Source organism: Hydra vulgaris, chromosome 01 (assembly GCF_038396675.1).
Source record: "Hydra vulgaris chromosome 01, alternate assembly HydraT2T_AEP".
NCBI lineage: Eukaryota > Metazoa > Cnidaria > Hydrozoa > Anthoathecata > Hydridae > Hydra > Hydra vulgaris.
The window spans coordinates 13,902,501-13,925,021 of NC_088920.1; the positions used below are offsets into that span (position 1 = coordinate 13,902,501).

Genomic DNA, 22,521 nt, shown 5'->3' on the forward strand with positions numbered 1-22,521 from the left:
GTGTTTGTTAATTAAAGATTCAAAAACCTTGCTTATGATAGGAAGAAGACTTATGGGACGGTAGTTAGACGAATCAGATCGCTCTCCAGAATTTTTGAAGATAGGGATAACAGATGCCGCTTTCCAGCAGGCTGGAAAGCAAGACTCTGATAAGCACTTGTTGAATAGTTTTGAGAGTATCGGCGACAGCTCCGGAGAGCAATTCTGCAAGACAATAACAGGTATGTTGTCCGGGCCACAAGCTGTAGAAGAGTCTAGGCAGGAAATCACTTTAGATACAGATACAGAGTGATATGATACTTTAGATACAGAGTGATATGAATGTCAAGCAATGGATCAACCTGTTTATTGACAATATCTAGTAGAACGCAACTAGTGGAATCAAGAGATGATATTGATGAAAAGTTTTTGGCAAACAATTCGGCTTTGTCTTTAGGTGAGGTGACAAAGTCTGAACCATACAAGAGAGGTGGAATTATAGATTTGCCCTTGGTATTGATATTATTAAATATTCTCCAGAAGTCACGGGAGCCTATTTTTTGAGATGAGATACGAGATTTCATGACCTGAGAATAGCGGGTTTTGGCGTTAGACAAAACCTTTTTACAATTGTTTCTAGCAGTAATAAACAGACGTCTGTTTTATGGAGAATTGTTTTGCTGATAAATATGGAAGTAATTGTTTCGATTGGCAATCGCAGCAGCACAGTGTTAAGAAAACTATGGAGGAGAGTGAGGTTTGACCTGGAATCTTCGAGCGGGAATAAAAGACTTCATGCCAGCATGGATCCACGAAGTTATGTAAGAAGCACATTTGTCGACAGGAAGACGAAAGATTTCTACCTAAGGGCCATCACGAAGAAAATCACGGAAAAAATCCCAGTCAGCTTTACTGTAGTTGTAAGAGGTGCGATAATAGGGGGATTCAGGTGATGAAGAAGAATGAGATATAAGTTTTAGAGAGATCAAACTGTGATCAGAAGTACCTAAGGGTGAATGTGGAGAAACTGAGCACTGACTAGGATCAGAAACAAGACATAAGTCGAGTAGAGAAAGTAAATGATTCGGGTTGTCTGGAAAGCGAGTTGGAAAGTTGACTATTTGAGTTAGGGATTGAGAAAGGCAAAAGTTGTGGACTTTAATGCCAGCCAATTCACTGACACTAGAGCCAAGCCATTCAGAGTGGTGAGCATTAAAGTCACCGACAACAACTATATTAGCTGATGGATAAAGAGAGAGGGCTTTGTCAATATGATCAGAAATAACATCAAAAAGAGTGCAGTCTTGAGATGAAGGAGAGCGATATAGAACAAAGAGAAAGGCATTAGAGGGAAGTGGTGCTAAACGAAAGCACATGAAAGAATAGTCTGTGGATTCAAACCTAGTTTTACGACAAATGGGTGAATTCTTACGAATGTAAATGCACAGGCCAAGCATGTGACTATTGGAGTCTTTACGAATTAGAGGATGATAACCATCAACACTAAGATCACAAGATGAGACAGCCGAACTCAAATTAGTCTCACAAAGAGCAAGTAGGTCTGGTGAACTTTGCAAGAGATAAGACTCAACAGAAGAAAAGTTACTTCGAAGGCCACGAATATTAGTGAATGATAGGTTTAAAGAACTTGGTGACGATGATGATTTTTTGTGTTTTATAGTTTTTGATACTTTATTCATTTTTAAATTAGATTGAAGAACTTGACTCAAAGCATAGATAGTACTCAGAACACTGTTTAATAGCCCAAGCAATTGCCTCATTACTACTAATAAACCCTAAGCCGTAACAAAGGGCTCCAAATGTGGCCTCCGCAATGCACACCAAAAGTACAAACAGGGACACCATCCATGCGCATCATGGCACTGTTAATACTTTGATATTTTTCAGCTGTTGATGGAATCAGCCTCTCTGAGAGCTACCACAGAATTCGGGAAACCTGACTACCAGCCGGCCTCGGAACCATAAAACTGAGTTTTAGAGCTGTACCCTCATTAGGAGATAGTAGAATGAGTTGCCTAGTCATAAAAACAGAGACACAAGCAAAACCCATGCATTGAGTCAAGAAGATCCAGCATTCAACATCCTAAACTGGAAACAATGTATTAGAATACATCTGCGCCAGCCTAATAGATGAAGAAGGGGTGCGAGGCTGGTCAACAGATAAAGGCTGTTTACCCTTTAAGTCTTTGCCTAGGAGGCCTTCTACAAGACAGTAGCTGGGTGCATTTAACATTTGCCAAAGATGAGTATTTTTATCGAGACACCATCTCTCGCCTTTACTGAACCAAGAGCCCCATAGCAGGGGGTGTTTTAAACCGGAGTTGGCATCTCCTAGCCTTTGCCTAAAGAGGCGTATCCTACAAGGCAGCAGGACATGAAGCAGATTGTACTGGGTTACATGTTACCAGTATCAGGATAACCTGATCTGACATAAATTTATCATATTTAAACTTCTATAAATTTACATATATTTATCATATTTAAACATAAATTTATTATATTTAAACATATATTTATCATATGTAAACATAAATTTATCATATTTAAACTTCATTTATCATATTTAAACTTTTAAGTAACACTTCTCGGTTTGATATTCCACTTAATGGTTTTTTAGGAGTTTTATATATATATATATATATATATATATATATATATATATATATATATATATACATATATATATATATATATATATATATATATATATATATATATATATGTATATATATATATATATATGTATATATACATATATATATATGTATATATGTAAATGTTTATATATATATATATATATAATATATATATAAATATATATATGAATACATATATATATATATATATATATATATATATATATATATATATATATATATATATATATATATATATATATATATATATATATATATATATATATATGTATATATATACATATATACATTACTACTGTGTATATATACATATATATATATATATACATATATATATATATATATATATATATATATATATATATATATATATATATATATATATATATATATATATATATATATATATATGTTTTTATATATATATATATATATTTATATATATATATTTATATAGATATTTATATATATATATATAAATATATGTATATATATATATATATATAAATAATTATATATACAAATATATATATATATATAGTTATATATATATATATATCTATATCTATATATATATATATATATATATATATATATATATATATATATATATATATATATATATATATATATATATATATATAGATATATATATATATATATATACAGTAGTAATGTTTATATGTATATATATATATATATTTATATATGAATATATACATATATATATATATATATATATATATATATATATATATATATATATATATATATTATATATATATACATATATTCATTACTACTGTATATATATATATAAATATATATATATATATATATATATATATATATATATATATATATATATATATATATATATATAAGTATATATATATATATATATATATATACAGTAGTAATGTATATATGTAATATATACATTACTACTGTATATATTACATATATACATTACTACTGTACTAAATATACATTACATATATACATTACTACTGTACTGTACTTAGTAATTTAAGCTACTCATTTTATTATCTCTAAATGAGATAATAGAATGGGTTGTTAATTACCAGTATTTTGTCATCTATAAAAAACTCAATATAATAAAACCAACATAATTAATTTAAAACAATGATTAAAAAAAGTACTGAATCCAGAGTCGAATTCCGAAAATTTTAAGTCAGGTAGAGATTAGTTATTACTATAGTAATAACTACTCTCTTCCTGAATTAAATATATTAAATGATTTAAACGAAATAGATCATAGAGTTTGGCGATGGAGTGAATTGGTGCTAAATTAGAACACATAAAAGAACAATCTGTGTATTCAAAGCTAGATTGCCGTCAAATCGGAGAATTCTTTGGAATATAAATGCATTGTCCAAGCTTGTGTCAATTAGAGTCTTCACAAAATAAAGTAAGATAGCCATCAACACCAATATTACAAGATGTGACAGCTGAACTCAAGTTAGTCTAACTTAAAGTCTGGTTTACTTTGCAAGAGATAAAGCTCAACAGAAGGAAAGTTACATCGAAGACCAAGAATATTAGTGAATGATAGGTTTAGAGAACTTGTTTATGACGATGTTTTTTTTTTGTGTTTTGTTCTTTTTGGAACTTTGTTTGCTTTTAAAATTGTTCTGCAGTGGTTTTGATGCAGTAGTTTTGATGCAGTAGTTTACTAGTTGTTTTTAAGACTATAGTAATAACTACTCTCTACCTGAATTAAATTTTTCGGACTTCGACTCTGGATTCAGTACTTTTTTTAATCATTGTTTTAAATTAAATATTTTGGTTTTATTATATTGAGTTTTTTATAGATGAGAAAATACTGGTAATTAATAACCCATTCTATTATCTCATTGCTCCGCGGTAAAACATTGCCCTGCAATTGTGATTTGGAGAGCAATTACTGCAATAGGTTGAGCGGGAATCCATCTCATGTTGCCCGGTGAAACTATTAAAGCTGTTATTTATTTGCAAATAATAAAGAAAAATGTTCCCATTTTTCTCAGAACTCGCAACTGTGACATCTTTTTGCATGACGGCGCGCTATGTCATTATGCAAAGATTAGATTTCAAAGATCATGATTTCAACCGAATTCCATTAATTTTCTTGCTCCATGGCCTGGCTTGTCATGGGACTTAAACCCGATTGAAAATTGCTGAGTAAAATTGAAAGAAGAAGTGGCAAAAGCAAACTCGACGTCAGCGACAACTTTAAAGGAGGCTATACTGGAGGCGTGGTTCCATAACATAACGCCTGATTACTGTGACTCTCTTGTTGCCTCTATGCCTCGAAGAATAGAAACTGTCCTCAAAGCCGGATGAAGACATTCGAGGTACTAAAAACTCTTTTCTGATGTGACCTACTTGTTGGTTTCTTTGAAAGCGTGTCATTGACTTATGTGAATGTTGTTTGTAGTGTTTAATTCAAGCATACAATCATTAAATTGAAGTGATTTTACGTTTCTGCGTAAAAAAACTTAGTGGTCGGATCTTTTTAGCCAGCACTGTATGTTATTAAGAAATTAATAATTAAACTTTATTTAAAAAAAAAAATATTTTTTATAATTTTAAGAAAAAAAAACTACTTGCAGTAAACTGGACTTAAAAGAATTTTAAATTCGAATCAAAGCGACGTTTTTTTATTTAAGATTTTGGTAAAACAATTTTCAAAATTCTAATACATCTAAGTCGATGAAAATAATTTTAAGTTTCAAAGTAAGTATTATTAGCTGAAAACAGGCTGGTTGAAAGAATTTCGGAAAACTAAAGGTAAAAAATCACATCAGCAATTTATTTTATGCCGAGAAAACATAATTCAGTAATGATATAGGGATTGATTTGCCAAGAGAACGAGAAGGTGGAAATTTTATACATATTATATGGCAAGTTGAATTTTAGCAAACAGACTACATTACCTCAACAAAAAGTTACCTTAACGGTAAATTTTCTTATAATTAATTCATAGAATTATCCATTCATGCCATTTTTTTTAAGAAATTTATAAGTTTATAAACAAGTGTCGACACAATGTATCGCTGTATTTTATTTTAATTTTAGTTTGTTTTGCGTTTCTGAATCTATTAAACATAAATATTATTTGTTAAAGTTTTTTGATTTATTTGGTATGCATTTGCAACTTTTTTTGTTATTTGTTATGTATAAAACTTGATGCAAATTAAATAACTGCTGCTAAGGGTTAAAAACAAACTTTTTGGAAAACACACTGAAAAGTTGGAAAACACACTAAAGTTATACATAGCCTCTACTAAATAGCTACAAAAACTCTACTTAGTAGCTAAAGTATTTAAAGTAAATATACATTGCTATTAAAACTTTACCAGTAAACTCAGTACTGATTCGAATTTCTTGAATATTTCTCTAAACTGAATGCATAAAATATGCATAAATTAGCTTAATGATTGCCAAAAATTAATTTTTGTTTTCAACACCAAAATAATAAGTTATTTTATTAATCTGTTGTTTAAAAAGAAAACATGTAAGTAAAAGTGAGACAAATATACACACAAAAACTTTAATAAATGTATAAATTAAATGAGTTATACAGAATCATCATTTGTATTTGATTTTTATCAAATACAACGCAACCTGCAGAATCAATATACCTATTCTTAAAATGCTTAATGAATTAAAAAAAAAAAAAAAAACAAAAAACTTATAGTGACAAGACGACTATATTTCTAATTTGTTCACTTTATAACAAAAAGATGTCAATGCCTCTTGTTATGAAGCCTTTACTAAGAAGTATGCAAAGAAAGATAAATTAATTGACCTCTGTCTACTACCACCATCGTTTAATTCACGTTTTCAACAAAAGAAAAGTTTTGTTGCAGAAACAAGGAAGAGTTCAAAGCATAAATACGTAGAGACTTCCAATGTAACTTATCAAATTTGACTGATGGTTCGATTGGGTAGAACAACATTTATTTGTCCAATGCCATTACAAATTTCAATTTAGACAAAAGATAATTTAGACAAAAAAGAACAATATTTAGAAAGAATATTAAAATTAAAGATTCAAACAACAACGATTTCTTTTGTAGAACAGTTAGGCTGTTCTACAAAAATGTATAAAATTAATTTATTGTTTTAAAGGAATTAACTGGCTTAACAACAAATCATCTTCTTATAACTTTTGAAAGTTTAAACTAATGACTCTATGGTATTTTTAAGATATATTAAATATAGCATATTTATTTATATACTCTTTATAGTATATTTATAATATATTATGATATAATGGTAATATTTAAATCAATAAAAATGCAATAATAAAAACAAAATAAAAAAACATTATATATTGCTATATGAAAAATTTTTTTGGCCGGTATTACTAATTGAAAATAGATAAATGGTTTCATTACTCACTATTTAAAGAAAATCTTTCTCAATTATTTCAACAGTATTTTTATGTCTAAATGATAACAACTCTTTCTTTAACTGTTCCCATTTTGAGATCCCGGTACGTTCAATCCTCATATCTATGACAGCAATTGCTTTTGTTTGCGCATTTTGTTTATCAGCATCAATGTTGCAAACATCATGCTCAGATAAACCAAAATGACGTCCAAAAAAAGTTAAATATAACTCCTATGAAATGACCAACTCTGCCAATAACTTGTTGAGTCAGTTGAAATTGATTATGATACCCAAATGTGCAAGGCTGTCAAGCAATAACTTTATATAAATTGAAAAAAAATGACAATATTTTGACGGCAAAAATGGTAAAAAATGAAAAAAATTTTATTAAAAAAATGAAAAGTTCAACAACTATTTTATAAAACAAAATTAATCAGAAGTCATCAAAAATGTCTAAATTAAGTAAAATAGATCAACAGAATATCAAAGCACCAAAAAAACTTGCAACAACAAATAACGTTTGAAAAAATTAAACAAGTTAACTCCAACTTTTTTTACAATACTACTTTAATTTTTTCAAACGATTAATTAAACTATCCATTTTACTTAGTTGCTTCATCTAGCATTCTCCAAGCAAGTTGAAGATCTGCTCTAGATGTGAATTTTTCTCATCATTTTCAAGATTATTTTCCCTTTGATCTAGGTTTTTTGTTGTTTTTTTCAACTTTTTCAAGCATTCTTTTGAGCTGTTTTCCTTTTTTAATAAGTTCGGAATATCATGATGAATATCATGATGAATATCATTTATGAATATCATTTATTCTTTTTTCTTCTTCCTCGGCTTTTCTTTTTTTGCATACTCTGAGAGCATTTTGCACTGCTTGAATAACATCTTTAGAGGGAGCACCAACATTATATGCTTAATTGCAACTTCTTGCGTATTTCTTTGATATTCTCAGAGCCATTAATGTTTTATCATTTAGTTTTATTCGCTCTGAAGTCAATGTATTTTTATTATCTTATAAACTACGTTTCCATTTTGAATAGTTAAACAGCTCTTAACGACTTTACTGAGATATAGATACTTAGTTTTTTCGTATTCCAAGTCACTTTTAAAAACTTTAGTACAATCATAATCACTTCTCTTTAAGTTTTTTTATCAGAATCTAAATACCAGTCTTCTGAGATATTAGCTGCTTGATACAATTTCCATTCGTCTTTCACAAATGATACTAAATCAAAAATAAAGATAAAATTCTGCTAAATTATTTAATACTCAAATTTAAAGAAAAACTGAATTAACCAACAATAATACATCTTATTGTTGGTAATTTCAGTCATTCTTAACAATACATCTTATTGCCATAAACAAATCTTAAGAAACTACAATATGCATAAAGAGAACATGTATTAAATGCGAATAAAACTAAATTACATTTAAAAAAAACAACCAAAACAGCAATTAAGTATAAAAAACTCACCTCTCTTTCCTTTATAACATGTGGCATCAAAATTGCTAATCGCCCAATAACATTAACAGTCCAAGTTTCTGACCTCATTCAAGCACCCAAACAAGTCAAATCTTTTAATACTTACGAATCAAGTGGAAGTTTTTTTGTGAATATTTTACAACTGATATATATCCAACTCTCATTTGCTGTAAGCAGGTATTTTTTTTTTTTCTCATGAAGTTTTATTTACCTAAATATTACATATTTACCTTTGAAACTCGATATCAATCGAAAGTAATATATAACATTTTTGATAAAATATTTAATAACTAATACAACAAAGATTGCTTTGCATTTACTCTTATAAAAATATAATAAATTATAAATTTATATTAAAATACATTTTATTAATATTAATACTACAGAAACATTAAATGTTTAATGTCGTTTTATCAGTTATGCTTTGAAAGAACGCGTTCTCAAAATGCAGGCGGTCATCGGAGAAAGATCTCTTAAGCGAGTTGAAACTTTTTTCCATATGAAATTTAATTATTAATTTGGATATTTTACATAAAAAAACATACTTAGACAAATAATCATCGTTAAGATCGTATTATAATTGAAAAAAGTATATAAAATATTTGTATATACATTTTTATTAGATAAAGTAGAAAGAATTTAAAATTTTATTAGATTATGTGGCAAGGATTTTAAGTAAAATTGGATTTTAATTTTTTGATTCGTTTGTATTTTGTTTGTTTTAGCTTTTCTTTTAGCAGTTTTATTATTTTATTTTTTAGAAGGAAAATGGGGGTATGGATATTATTTAAAGTTATAGTAATGCTATTTTCATGAAATGGTTATTACTATTTTGAAATTTCTGTGATGCTATTAACTATATTTGTTCTTATTTATAAAATTTAGAAAAATTAAATTAAAATTTTGTGCCAACACTGACATGGCATGTCACATGTTATTGTATGTAAAGGTTAAATTTTGTTACGAGGATTACAGTTCTTATAAAAAAAAAAGATAAGGAGTATTGCTTGTAAATATATATTTTGGTTTTTTTTGAATCTTTTTAAATTTTCTCGCGTCATTTTTTAAAATTTTTGTTTGTATGCGTTTATTGTTTGCATTTATGCTTTTTTGATATGTATATGTATGTGGTAATAACTGCTTTATAATTGTTTTATCAATGTGTTTTATAATAATGTAAAGTGTTTTTTATTGTTTGTGTATATGTCAATATGTGTTATATAATTGTTTTTAAAAATGTGTTTAAACATGTATATAAGGTATATATTGAACCTTATATACATTTTTAATCACATTTGTTGTGTTTAAAGTTGGTACATATGTTAATATTATGTTGTTTCAAAGTGCTGTGACTTTGTAAACGTGTAGAGTATGATTTGTCAACTTTGCCAACCAAGTAATGTACTTATAACAGATGGTAACACGATTGTGTTTAGTGTCAAAAAATACATAATAATTATTTTAATAACATTTTTACTTTATGCAGTTACTTATTTTCTGTTAAATATGGATATTATTTTACATGAGTTATGTTATAAACATATTATATTAACTTATGATGTGTGCTAATGTTGTTTGTAATTGCTGTTAGGTTTTTTGTTATCTTTTGAGTTGATAGACTTTTGGGTTATCTTCATGTTGGTGACTATTGTTAAAAATGGTAAATAGGTAATTTTATTAAAAATCACTGCTTTTAATTATTCACTAAAAGCCAATTCAAATTATTTTGCCATACATACAATTTGTGTTATCTCAATTTGATTTTTTGTCTTTAGCGCTGTTTACTACATGATTTTGCTATAAATATTTTGGAATCATGATGTTCCAGCATAAATTATTTTGTAAAAGCTAACATGAAATAGTACTATTTTACATCTACTACTCAGGTAAATCACAACAGCTTTTCTCTATAAGGTACATTGACTTTCATTTTTTGTATGTAATGTTTCTCTTATTTATTTATTTATTCATTACATTTTTTATTTTAGATTTACCAGATAATGTATTAATGTGGTATAGAAGAACGAAATATTGTAAAGTTTTGTGAATTTATGAAAAAAACGGTTACCAATAACTTTTTTTGAAGAAATAATTTTTAAGTTTGCAACAAAGGGTTTACAACGTTTTTTTTTTTAATTTTTCTTTGTAAGCAGTATGCTAATTATTAGAATTGCATGTTTTTATTAATTTTTTAAAATATTATTTGCTAAACTAAATTTTTTTCAAACATCTCGAAGCTGATATATATATGTTTTTTTAAAGCCATAAGATTATTGTATAATTTATTTTAAATGACAGTTTGTTAAATATAAAAATTATTTGTGTGTGCTACTTAGAGTTGAAAAAAAATTATATAGGAAAGATCGCAATCTTCAGGATTCGTTTAAGATATTTTCTTGCTACTTTCAATTAAAAGTGAAGTCTAAATGGATGATATTAGGCTAGAAACAGATATTAGTTTAGAAAATGGAAATGGTAATAGGCAAGTTGTTTGTGGCATAAACGAAAGAGACATAAAAGACTTTGGCGAGATGAAATTAATAATGGACAAAAGGCTACTCGGCAAGCAGCAAATAATTCGAACCCTAATGAGAAGAGCTTGGTTGGACGAGTTGAAAAAAATCGTCGTAAAAATGAAAGATTTAGGCTTTGGCGAGATGAAATTAAAAATCGACAAAATGCTAGAAATGATGCTTGGCAAGCAGCAAATAATTCGAACCCAAACGAAGAGAGCTTGGTTATGTGAGTTGAAAATAAGTGTCACAGAAATGAAAGGCTTAGGCGAGATGAAATTAAAAATCAACAAAATGCGAGAATTTCTGCAAGATTCGAAAGAATGCATTGTATAGCATGAAGTTATACTATTCCAGATTATAATTGTTTAGGAGAAATGAATTATATTTGTCAGCATTGTGGTGCTAAAAAATTTCCTGATGAAACACATTTTTATGTTGCATTAATGAAAAGGTAGTTTTGTCGCAACCTTCATTATTTCCACAAGATTTAGAAGATTTATTCGAAGGAAACTATGCAGATAGAAATGCCAATCTGAATTTTTTAAAAATATATTGGAAATTATAATGCCAGTCTTTCTTCTGTTTCATTCGAAACTAATGTAGTTCAACCCATGAATCATGGGCTGCCATGTTTTAGAATATGCGGTCAAGTTTTTCATCGTATTGGTAATTTAACACCAAATCAAGATGTTCCGCCGACATATTGTCAACTATATACTATGATCCACTTGCAGCAGTAAATTTTAGAATGCAACAACGTGGTAATGATCTTTGCTTAAGTGATTTAATGTTTCGATTGTAAACTATTATTAGTGAAGAAAACCCAGTTGCTCTTGCATTTAAAAACATGGCTGAAGTGGAAGATGAAGGAATTCGTTGAGCAGCTCTAGAAGGTCGATCAGTGTCAGTTGTAAAAATGTCTTTACTTGAAGGGCATGATAGACGTCGTTATAATCTCCCTTCACATAATGAAGTTGCAGTTGTATTTGTTGGTGAAGATGCTGTACCGCCTGCTTCCAGGGAAGTTGTTGTTTACCCAAGAGGCCATCCTCTTAACATTATTTCAAGTATGTCTGTCAACTTAAATTCTATGGTTTATCCTCTATTTTTTTCCGAGGGGTGATGTTGGTTGGCATATTCAATTGATTCGCAACCCTGAACGTGCTACAATGGTTAGAAATCATGTTACAAAATCTCAGTATTACAATTATAAACTTTCAGTTAGACAATTTTTTTCTTCACTCTTTTATGGCAAAAAACTGTTTCAGCAATATGCTGTTGAAGCGCCTTAGTTTCATCAGAAATAACCAAAACAAACTAAGAAGTGAGCAGTATGATGTCTTACACGAACATGTAAACAAGCTTAGAAATTATCATAATGTTAGATCAGGGCGTGTTGTAGTTTTGCCATCAACTTATGTAGGAAGTCCTAGAGCTTTAAAGGAAAACTTTGAAGATGCTATGGTTATAATTAAAATATGTGGTAAAGCAGTTCTTTTTAAAACTTTCACTTGCAACCCGAAATGGAGCAATATAACTGAAAATTTTTATCCAGGTCAGACAGCAAATGATATACCCGACTTGGTTATTGAAGTATTTAAACTAAAATTAAATAACCTTGTCAATGAAATTTTTAAGCACGGTGTATTGGGGAAAGTTGTAACACATGTGTCGGTTTTTGAGTTTCAAAAGCGTAGTTTGCCACATGTTCATATTTTACTTTACTTTGCAAATGATGATAAGCTTGAAACAGCTAATGGTATCAATAGTTTAATATTTGCAGAAATTCCAGATCCGATTGTTAATCTAGACCTTTATGACGTTGTTAAAACTTGCATGATTCACGGTCCATGTGGCAGACTGAATTCAAATTTTCCCTGCATGAAAGATGGTGTGTGCAGCAAAAAATATCCTAAGGAACTTAATGCTAATACATTAGCATTTCATAATGGTTATCCACGCTATTGACGTTGTGATAATGGTTTGGTTATTAATATTAAAGGTAAAAATGTAGATAACCGCTGGGTGGTACCTTACAATCCATTCTTATTAAAGAAATATCAAGCTCACATTAATGTTGAAGCTTACATGTCTGTTAAGGTTGTTTAAATGTTTGTACAAATATATATATACAAGGGACATGACGTGCCAAAATTTTAATAAATGAAATAAATAATCATGATGAAGTAAACATTTTTTTAGATTGTTGTTATGTAAGTGCACCTGAAGCATTGTGGCGAATTTTCGAGTATCCAACAAGTCATACACTACTAGACGCCTTAAAGTTCATCTACCTGAAATTCAATTAGTGTATTTTAGAGAAAGAGCAGAACAAATAACTTTAGATCATGCAGCTCAACGTGATACGCGCCTAACGGCCTGGTTTAAGTTAAATACTGAAAAAGAAAGAGCACATTGTTATTCGTATGTAAACATTCCTTTTCACTTTATATTTGATGATAAACATTGTAAATATAAGGTTAGACAAAGGGGTGGTAATAAGGTAATAGAAAGAATGTATAAAGTTAATCCAATTGGAGAATTTTTTTTCTTAGACTGTTACTTTTGCAAGCAAAAAGTGCAACATCTTGGGAGGGTATGCGTACTGTTAATGGTATTGTCCTTTAAACATTTCGTGAAGCATGTCTTTTGAAAGGTTTATTGCAAGATGACACTGATGGGCAGAATACTCTCTCTGAGGCGGTTTTAACATGTATGTCGAAGCAAATAAAACAGTTGTTTTCAATTATTTTCACCTTTTGTGAACCTGACGATCCTTTGCATCTCTGGAATACATACAAAGCTTTCATGATGAAAGATTTCAGTCACCGCTTTGTCCCACTTCTAATAGGTGAACAAGCTACTCTTCATCAAATTGAAAAGATTATAAATCACAGTGGCAAAACGCTGGCTGATTACAATCTGCCTGTTATTGATGAGTTCATGCGCTTTAATAAAAAAAATTTTGATGAAAATGTTCAACAATCTATTGACGAAACCAACCGTAAGACTGTTGCTTAATGTCAATCAATTAAATGTATGTAATGCTATCCTTACAAATAGATCTACATTGCATGGCTTATTCAAACTTCGTGTTCCAATATTGGATAATAGCACATGTAATGTAACTCCTAACTCTATACATGGGCATTTTTTAAGACAAGTTAGTTTGTTTTGGCTTGATGAAACATCCATAATACCTAAACATGCCTTAAATGCAATTGAAAGGTTGTTAAAAGATATTTGCAACAACAACTTTCCGTTTGGAGGAAAAATCATTCGTTTTGGTGGTGACTTCAGGCAAATTCTGCCTGTTTCGAAAAGAGGACAACCAGCTGAAATAGTAGAATCGTGTATAAAATGTTCTTTGCATTGGCGATGGGTGCAGAAGTTTGCATTAACTGAAAAAATGAGAGCGCAAAATGGGGAAGGCGAATTTTCCCAATCGCTCCTACAACTTGGGAATGGAACTACACCTGTCAAAGAGGAGGATCCTTTTAAAGGATGCATTGAAATACCAGAACAGTGCATTATTAGAGAAAATGAAATGATTGTTGAAAAAATTTTTGGAGATGCTGATCAAAGTAACTATTCTATAAGCGTGATTTTAACATCAACTAATGTTGATTCATTATCAATCAATGAAGAAGTGTTTGAATGTCTGCTGGGTGAGGTTAAAATTAATTTAAGTGCTGATCAAATTGATACTGATGACCTTAATGAAAGAAACAACTTTCCTGTTGAGTTTTTGAATAGCTTAACTCCTACAGGTATGCCAACTCTTTGTTTAAAATTGAAAATTGGTTGTGTAATTATGCTACTAAGAAATTTATATCTCAAAGCTAGGTTATGCTATGGTATTCGATTGAAAGTTTGTGCTCTTCAAAATAATTATATTGATGCAGAGGTTTTGACAGGTGTTTCTGGTGGTAAACGGGTTTTTGTTCCTCGAATTCAGTTGGCTCCAACAGATTCTAATTTACCTTTGGTTCTGAAACGTCGTCAGTTTCCTGTCAAATTGACTTATTCAATAATAATTAATAAAAGCCAAGGTCAAACATTTGATAGAGTTGGGGTATATCTCAAAAAAGCGTGTTTCTCTCATGGTCAACTATATGTTGCATGTTCAAGAACTAGAGCATTTAATAGTTTGTTTTTCAAAAATGATAAACATCTTATTTAAGGTATGGTAGGTGGAAAGTGTTGCACAAATAATGTTATATTTTCTAATGTTCTTAATTTATAGTCTTTAGATTTTCATTTCGAAAATTTACTGTTTGTAGGTTGTGAGCACATTTTGTATATATAACTTTATTTATTATTTTAATTTTTTTTGTCAAAGTTTTTGATAAATATATCTGTTATTTAATATTGTTATAAAATGTGTTTATATGTGTTATACAAAACCATATTTTTTTATAATTGTAAATATGTTAAAGTTATGTTGTTCCCATGTTTTCAAAGTGGTGTGACTTGGCATTATGTTGAGCAAGATTGACAACCTTGCCAGCCAAGCGGTGTACTTATAGCAGAGTTGTGACTTGGTAGCATTTAGTGCCAGGCGGTGTTACTGCTTTAGAGCTAGGTTGTGTTGTCTAGCCTGTATTTAATTATTCTGGAAACACATGTCGTAAATGTTTAGCATAATTTGTATCAGAGAGTATGCAACCTTGATATTTAAATCTAGGGCGTTTTAATGTTCTAAATTTGAAGTAATTGAATAACTGATATTGAATATAAAAGCAAATATACTATCATGTATTTATATGTTCAGTGAAAAGATAAATATAGTTATTTTAAATTTGGTTTTCTAATTTTGTCTTCCATATTTTAATTTTGTTTGTTATTTTTGCTGGATTTTAGGATCATGGGTGTAAATATTATATTGTTATGTGTTATTGTTGTGATGTTTTGTGTTGATAGACTGCTTGGCTTACCTTCACATTGGTGTCTATTGTTAAAAGTGAATAACTGGTAGTTTCATTATTGGAGCTTACTGCTTTTATTTATTTACTAAAAGCCAAGACAAAATTTTGCTCAAAATTTAAATCTTGATTTGATTTTTATTCTTTTTTAGTATTCTTAATCCTTTTGTACTTGGAAACAGATTTTATAGTTACATTTCCGATAAATGTTTATATTAACTGCCATTTTAACATAGGTTACTATAAATAGGTAAATGGATTTTGAGTTTTTATGTGGTATTTTTTATTTATCTTTATTTATTTTTTTGTAATTATGGTATCATAATTCCATTTTTTTTTTTCCTTTAAGATTTACGATTGACGCATTTATACGGTTTATAAAAAAAACCTGATTTCCTTTTATTGTAAATTTTTTGTCAGTTAAAATGATATAAATGTATGCAATTAGTTCAACTTTTTTTAAATTTCTCTATTTTATGCTAAATAATTTGTTCTATATAACTTAAGGGATGTTTTTAAAGAGGGGTCGTCACTAAAAACAAACTAAAAACCTTTAAATACATGGAGAATATTGTAGTTTTGCGCATTTGTCAAATACCAAGTTACTTAAATTTTATAACGGGTTTAACTAATTAATTAGCTTAGTTTGCATTTGCCACACTTTTGAGGAAACAAAAAATTCTTATATATATTAAATTCTTATATATATTAAAAAAAAAAAATTCTTAAAAATGTAAATCATTGCTTACATTTTATTATTTTGGTAAAAGGTCTTCATCAAAAACTTGATTACTCCTAATAAAAATAACTTTATTCTCCTGGCCACCATTAAGGCAAAAACGAGGAAGGGAAGTCCTTTGTTAGTGTCAAAATATTTACGAGAATTAAATTCCAAGTAACAAAAAGAATTTTTAGTAAATGGTAGCAAGTTACCGTTTACTAATAACTATTGAAACAAAGAGGCCATACAAATAATATAAAAATGGTCTGTGTTAAACAGACTTAACAAGACCCGAGTGCGGTCAGCTTGGTTAATAACCATGAAATTATATCACGTTAAAAACTATGAACGTAACGTAACCTTTAAAAGCCAATTTAACACATTTTTGGTAGCTAAATGTGATAGTACATTGTAAGTATAAATGTGATAGTATAGTTAAAAAAACTATTTTAATATTTTTTTGGCTCATAAAACGGATTTAAGACTTAATTGATTGCGGTTAAACCGCAATAAATAACGATTTGAAGGCTATATGGCCAAGACGGAATGTGCGACACAAATATCAAATTTTTATTTTATAATGTATTGTATTTTACGTCTGATGACGATCTGTGCTAAAACAGGTTAAAATATCACAAAAAAGAAAAATTAGTACGATGCTGTTTTGATGTTTCGTAACTTATTATATATTTACGTACTTCAAAAAATGTTGCTTAAAAACTTAAATATCAAATTTGTATTTTACGCATTTACAAAAAATGGAGTTAAGACAAATTTGCTCTTTTGTCCAGATATGTTTACTACACATATTAGTAAATAAACTAATTAGTTGCGTAATGACTTAGACGCGTTGATGAATCTTAGGCATTGATTAAAATTGATGATTTATTTATAAATAGATGAGTTATTTTAGGCATTGATTAAAATCGCTAATTATAATCACAATGTAATTAATTGAATATGCTAATTGTAACTTAATTTGTAATAATGTAATGCAATAAGTTGAATGCGGTTTTACTTTTTTGTTACTCTTGGTTATTTTGTTACACTTAGTGATGTTCCATCACTGATGGACAGTTTCGTTTGTGCGCTGTTAGTTTTTCTTCTGTTCTGGAATTTTGTGATTGGAATTTCCAGACATTTAAAAAAGCACGTTTCATCTTATCATATCTTTCAAGTATGTTATATTCTGTTTAATCATTTTCATCGTTTACATTTTTTTTTGTCTATTACCTTTGTTAAAATTGTTTTTAAGCATATTTCTTTTTATTTTTATATCGAAATAAGAGAATGTCCGAAATTGTTGAAGATGAAAGTTTGTATTTATTTAGATGTGTATTATGCTACTGATTTGTTTCATGTTACGTAGTTTGTTCTTAATTATATGTTTATTTTTAGTCGCTGAATTACTAAGAAGTAAGTTTTGTTCCATTTTGTTATAGTTAAATGTTATAAAAGCATTTTTAATTTTTAAAAATGATTCATGTTCAGGTTATTGAGTTTCAGAAGGGTGGTTTGCCACATGTTCATATTTTACTTCACTTTACAAATGATCAAAAGCTTGAAACAGCTCATGATATCAATAGTTTAATATCTGCAGAAATTCAAATTTTCCCTGCATGAAAGATGGGGTGTGCAGCAAAAAATATCCTAAGGAACTTAATGCTAACACAGTAGCATTTCATAATGGTTATCCACGCTATAGACGTCGTGATAATGGTTTGGGTATTAATATTAAAGGTAACAATGTAGATAACCGCTGGGTGGTACCTTACAATCCATGGTTATCAAAGAAATATCAAGCTCACATTAATGTTGAAACTTGCATGTTTGTTAAGGTTGTTAAATGTTTGTACAAATATATATACAAGGATGAAATGAAATTATGAATTATAATTATGAAAATAATTATGAAATATAATTTTGACAAAAACAAAAAGTTAAAGAAAAAAAGTGAAAAGTCATTTCTGGACTGCAGACGTTTTTCCTTTGAACATTGTGGGAATACCAGACCCTTTATATTGACCAAACGTTGTTTCACATTGTTGCAGGAAAACAGTCTTTATACCTCTGTAAATACTGAGAAAACTAAAAAGGTCTCTACATAACTCATTTTTACAAAAAACTGAAAAACCGACCTTTGTCTTTTGAGGTACAGATATTAAAATTTAAAGTTTTTTTTAGTTTATAGTTTTGTTCAGTTTATAGTTAATTTTGGTTTAGTTTTGTTAGTTTTAGCTTCAGTTATCTTTATTCTTACTTTACACAACTTCATGAAACAAATGAGGGGATTAGGTAAAAAAAATTATTGTTATATATTTATTTATATGTAAATATTATTCTATCAAATATTCTGAGGTATATTTTTTGTCTTTAGTGTCTGGTAGAAGCATAACTGGTAGGGCTGTGTTTTAAATTTGTTATATTTTTAAGGAGAAATATGTGCAATTGGTGAAAGAATCATTTAATACTAGCAGAAAGCAACCCGTAATACGGGTTACGGTCGGTCTATTACTTAATTTACAGTGGCTGTTTTCCACAATTTAACTAATACTATGTAAGAAAAACGCTTTTAAATTAAAAAATTAAGCCATCTGCAAAATTAAAATAAATTAATTTACCAATTAGTTAACGTTATTTGAGTAATTTAAAACTGACATAGGTCATATCAGTGTATGGCAGAACCATTTTCCTAGACATTACAAAGCTCAACACAGTACGTTTTTAGTTACTGACACAAAATAATAACACTTCATCATGCTTTAAATTGAAGAAAAAGTGAAGCTAAATTCTTTTAATATTTTTTATATCATGAACTTTAATTAATAAGATTTATATGAAGTATACTTTGACACTAATAAAAGACAGTATATTGACAGTATATTTGAAGTATATTTTCTCATATATTTTGACACTAATAAAGGACCTCCCTTCCTCGTTTTTGCCTTAATGGTGGCCAGGAGTTATTTTTAATGGTGGCCAGGAGAATAAAGCTTAATGGTGGCCAGGAGAATAAAGTTATTTTTATTAAGAGTAATCAAGTTTTTGATAAAGACTTTTTACCAAAATAATAAAATGTAAAACAATGATTTACATTTTTAAGAACTTTTTCTTTTTAATATATATAAGAATTTAAAATATATAAGAATTTTTTCTTTCCTCAAAAGTGTTGCAAATGCAAACTAAGCTAATTAATTAGTTCAACCCGTTATAAAATTTAAGTAACTCCGTATTTGACAAAGGCGCAAAACTACAATATTCTCCATGTATTTAAAGGTTTTGAGTTTGTTTTTAGTTGCGACCCCTCTTTAAAAACATCTCTTAAGTTACGTACAACAAATTATTAGGCACAAAAAAGAGAAATTTAAAAAAAAATTGAACTAATTGCATATATTAATATCATTTTAACTGACAAAAAATTTACAATAAAACGAAGTCAGGGTATTTTTTTAAAAATCGTAAAAATGCGTCAATCGTAAATCTTTAAGAAAAAAAAAATGGAATTATGATACCGTAATTACAAAAAAATAAATAAAAATAAAAAAAAAAAAACCACATAAAAACTCAAAATCGATTTACCTATTTATATTAAACTATGTTGACATGGCAGTTAATATAAACATTTATCGAAAATGTAACTATAAAATCTGTTTCCAAGTACAAAAGTATTAACAATACTAAAAAAAAAAAATAAAAATCAAATTAAGATATAAATTGCATTTTTAGCAAAATGTTGTCTTGGCTTTTAGTAAATAAATAAAAGCAGTAAGTTCCAACAATGAAACTACCAATTATTCATTTTTAATAATAGACACCAACGTGAAGGTAAGCCAAGCAGTCTATCAACACAAAACATCACAACAATAAAACATAACAATAGAATATTTACACCACACCCTTGATCCTAAAATTCAGCGAAAATAACAACCAAATTAAAATATGAAAGACAAAATTAGAAAACCAATTTCAAGTTAACTATATTTATCTTTTTACTAAACATATAAATACATAAAAGTATATTTGCTTTTATATTCAATATTAGTTATTTAATTACTTCAAATTTAGGACATTAAAACGCCCTAGATTTAAAGATCAAGGTTGCATACCCTCATACACATTACGCTAAATATTAACAGATATTATGTGTTTCCAGAATAATTAAAAAAAGGCTAGACAACACAACCTAGCTCTAAAGCAGTAACACCGCCTGGCACTAAATACTGCCAAGTCACACCTCTGCTATAAGTACACCGCTTGGCTGGCAAGGTTATCAATCTTGCTCAACATAATGCCAAGTCACACCACTTTGAAAACATGGAAACAACATAATTTTAACATATATATACAACTATAAACAAATATGGTTTTATATAACAAATATAAACACATTTTATAACAATATTAAATGACAGATATATTTATCAAAAACTATGAAGAAAAAAAATTAAAATATTAAATAAAGTTATACATACAAAATGTGCTCACAGCCTACAAACAGTAAACTTTCGAAATGAAAATCTATAATGAATGAAAAATAAAAATGAAAAAGACTATAAATTAAGAACATTAGAAAATATAACATTATTTGTGTAACACTTTCCACCTACCATACCTTGAATGAGATGTTTATCAATTTTGAAAAACAAACTATTAAATGCTCTAGTTCTTGAACATGCAACATATAGTTGACCATGAGAGAAACACGGTTTTTTGAGATATACCCCAACTCTATCAAATGTTTGACCTTGACTTTTATTAATTGTCATTGAATAAGCCAATCTGACAGGAAACTGACGACGTTTCAGAACAAAAGGTAAATTAGAATCTGATGGAGCCAACTGAATTCGAGGAATAAAAACCTGTTTACCACCATAAACACCTGTCAAAACCCCTGCATCAATATAATTATTTTGAAGAGCACTAACTTTCATTCGAGTATCATTGCATAGCCCAGCTTTGAGATCTAAATATCTAAGTAGCATAATTACACAACCAATTTTTAATTTTAAACAATGAGGTGGCATACCTGAAGGAGTTAAGCTGTTCAAAAACTCAACAGGAAAGTTATTTCTTTCATTAAGCTCATCAGTATCAATTTGATCAGCACTTAAATAAATTTTGACCTTACCCGGTAGACATTCAAGCACTTCTTCATTGATTGATAATGAATCAACATTAGTTGGTGTTAAAATCACGCGCTTAGAATAATCATTTTGATCAGCATCTCGAAAAATCTTTTCGACAATCGATTCATTTTCTCTAATAATGCACTGATTTGGTATTTCAATACATCCTTTAAAAGGATCCTCCTCTTTGACAGGCATTGTTTCACTACCAAGTTTTAATAGCCATTGGGAAAATTCTCTTTCCCCATTATGTACTCTCATATTTTCAGTTAATGTAAATTTCTGCACCCATCGCCACTGTAAGGAACATTTTATACACGATTCTACAATTTCAGCTGGTTGTCCTCTTTTTACAACAGGCAGTATTTGCCTGAAGTCACCACCAAAAAGAATGACTTTTCCTCCAAACGGAGAGTTGTTGTTGCAAACATCTTTTAACAACCTATCAATTGCATTTAAGGCATGTTTAGGTATCATGGATTTTTCATCAAGCAAAAACAAACTAACTTGTTTTAAAAAATGTCCATGTATAGAGATAGGGGTTACATTACATGTGGTGTTATCCAATATTGGGACAGGAATTTTGAATAAACCATGCAATGTAGATCCATTTGTAAGAAAAGTTGCTGCTATGCCAGTCCATGCAGCTGTAGCAGATTTAAAACCCCTACTTATGGTTTATAAG

General features: G+C 28.7%; 3 protein-coding genes across 3 annotated transcripts; 2 read left to right on the top strand and 1 right to left on the bottom strand.

Moving 5' to 3' along the window:
• Positions 1 to 11,980: 11,980 nt before the first annotated feature.
• Positions 11,981 to 13,032, top strand: LOC136074124 (uncharacterized). Its single transcript, XM_065786425.1, has 2 exons — positions 11,981 to 12,157; positions 12,286 to 13,032. Exons 1-2 carry the CDS (start codon positions 11,981 to 11,983, stop codon positions 13,030 to 13,032), a joined length of 924 nt encoding a protein of 307 aa, XP_065642497.1.
• A 1,006-nt stretch (positions 13,033 to 14,038) lies between these two features.
• LOC136074125 (ATP-dependent DNA helicase PIF1-like) lies at positions 14,039 to 15,247 on the top strand. Its single transcript, XM_065786426.1, has one exon. The coding sequence runs from the start codon at positions 14,039 to 14,041 to the stop codon at positions 15,245 to 15,247; it is 1,209 nt and encodes a 402-aa protein (XP_065642498.1).
• A 6,013-nt stretch (positions 15,248 to 21,260) lies between these two features.
• On the bottom strand, positions 21,261 to 22,313 carry LOC136074126 (ATP-dependent DNA helicase PIF1-like). The gene has a single exon (XM_065786427.1). It carries the CDS (start codon positions 22,311 to 22,313, stop codon positions 21,261 to 21,263), a length of 1,053 nt encoding a protein of 350 aa, XP_065642499.1.
• Positions 22,314 to 22,521: the final 208 nt, after the last annotated feature.

Excerpts from the sequence above, each read along its gene's own strand:
- LOC136074124 (XM_065786425.1), top strand. The coding sequence starts at position 11,981 with ATGTCTTTACTTGAAGGGCATGATAGACGTCGTTATAATCTCCCTTCA. Across the intron at positions 12,158-12,285 it reads CTGTCAACTTAAATTCTATG|TTAGACAATTTTTTTCTTCA; the intron begins GTTTATCCTCTA and ends ATAAACTTTCAG.
- LOC136074125 (XM_065786426.1), top strand. The coding sequence starts at position 14,039 with ATGTTCAACAATCTATTGACGAAACCAACCGTAAGACTGTTGCTTAAT.
- LOC136074126 (XM_065786427.1), bottom strand. The coding sequence starts at position 22,313 with ATGATACCTAAACATGCCTTAAATGCAATTGATAGGTTGTTAAAAGAT.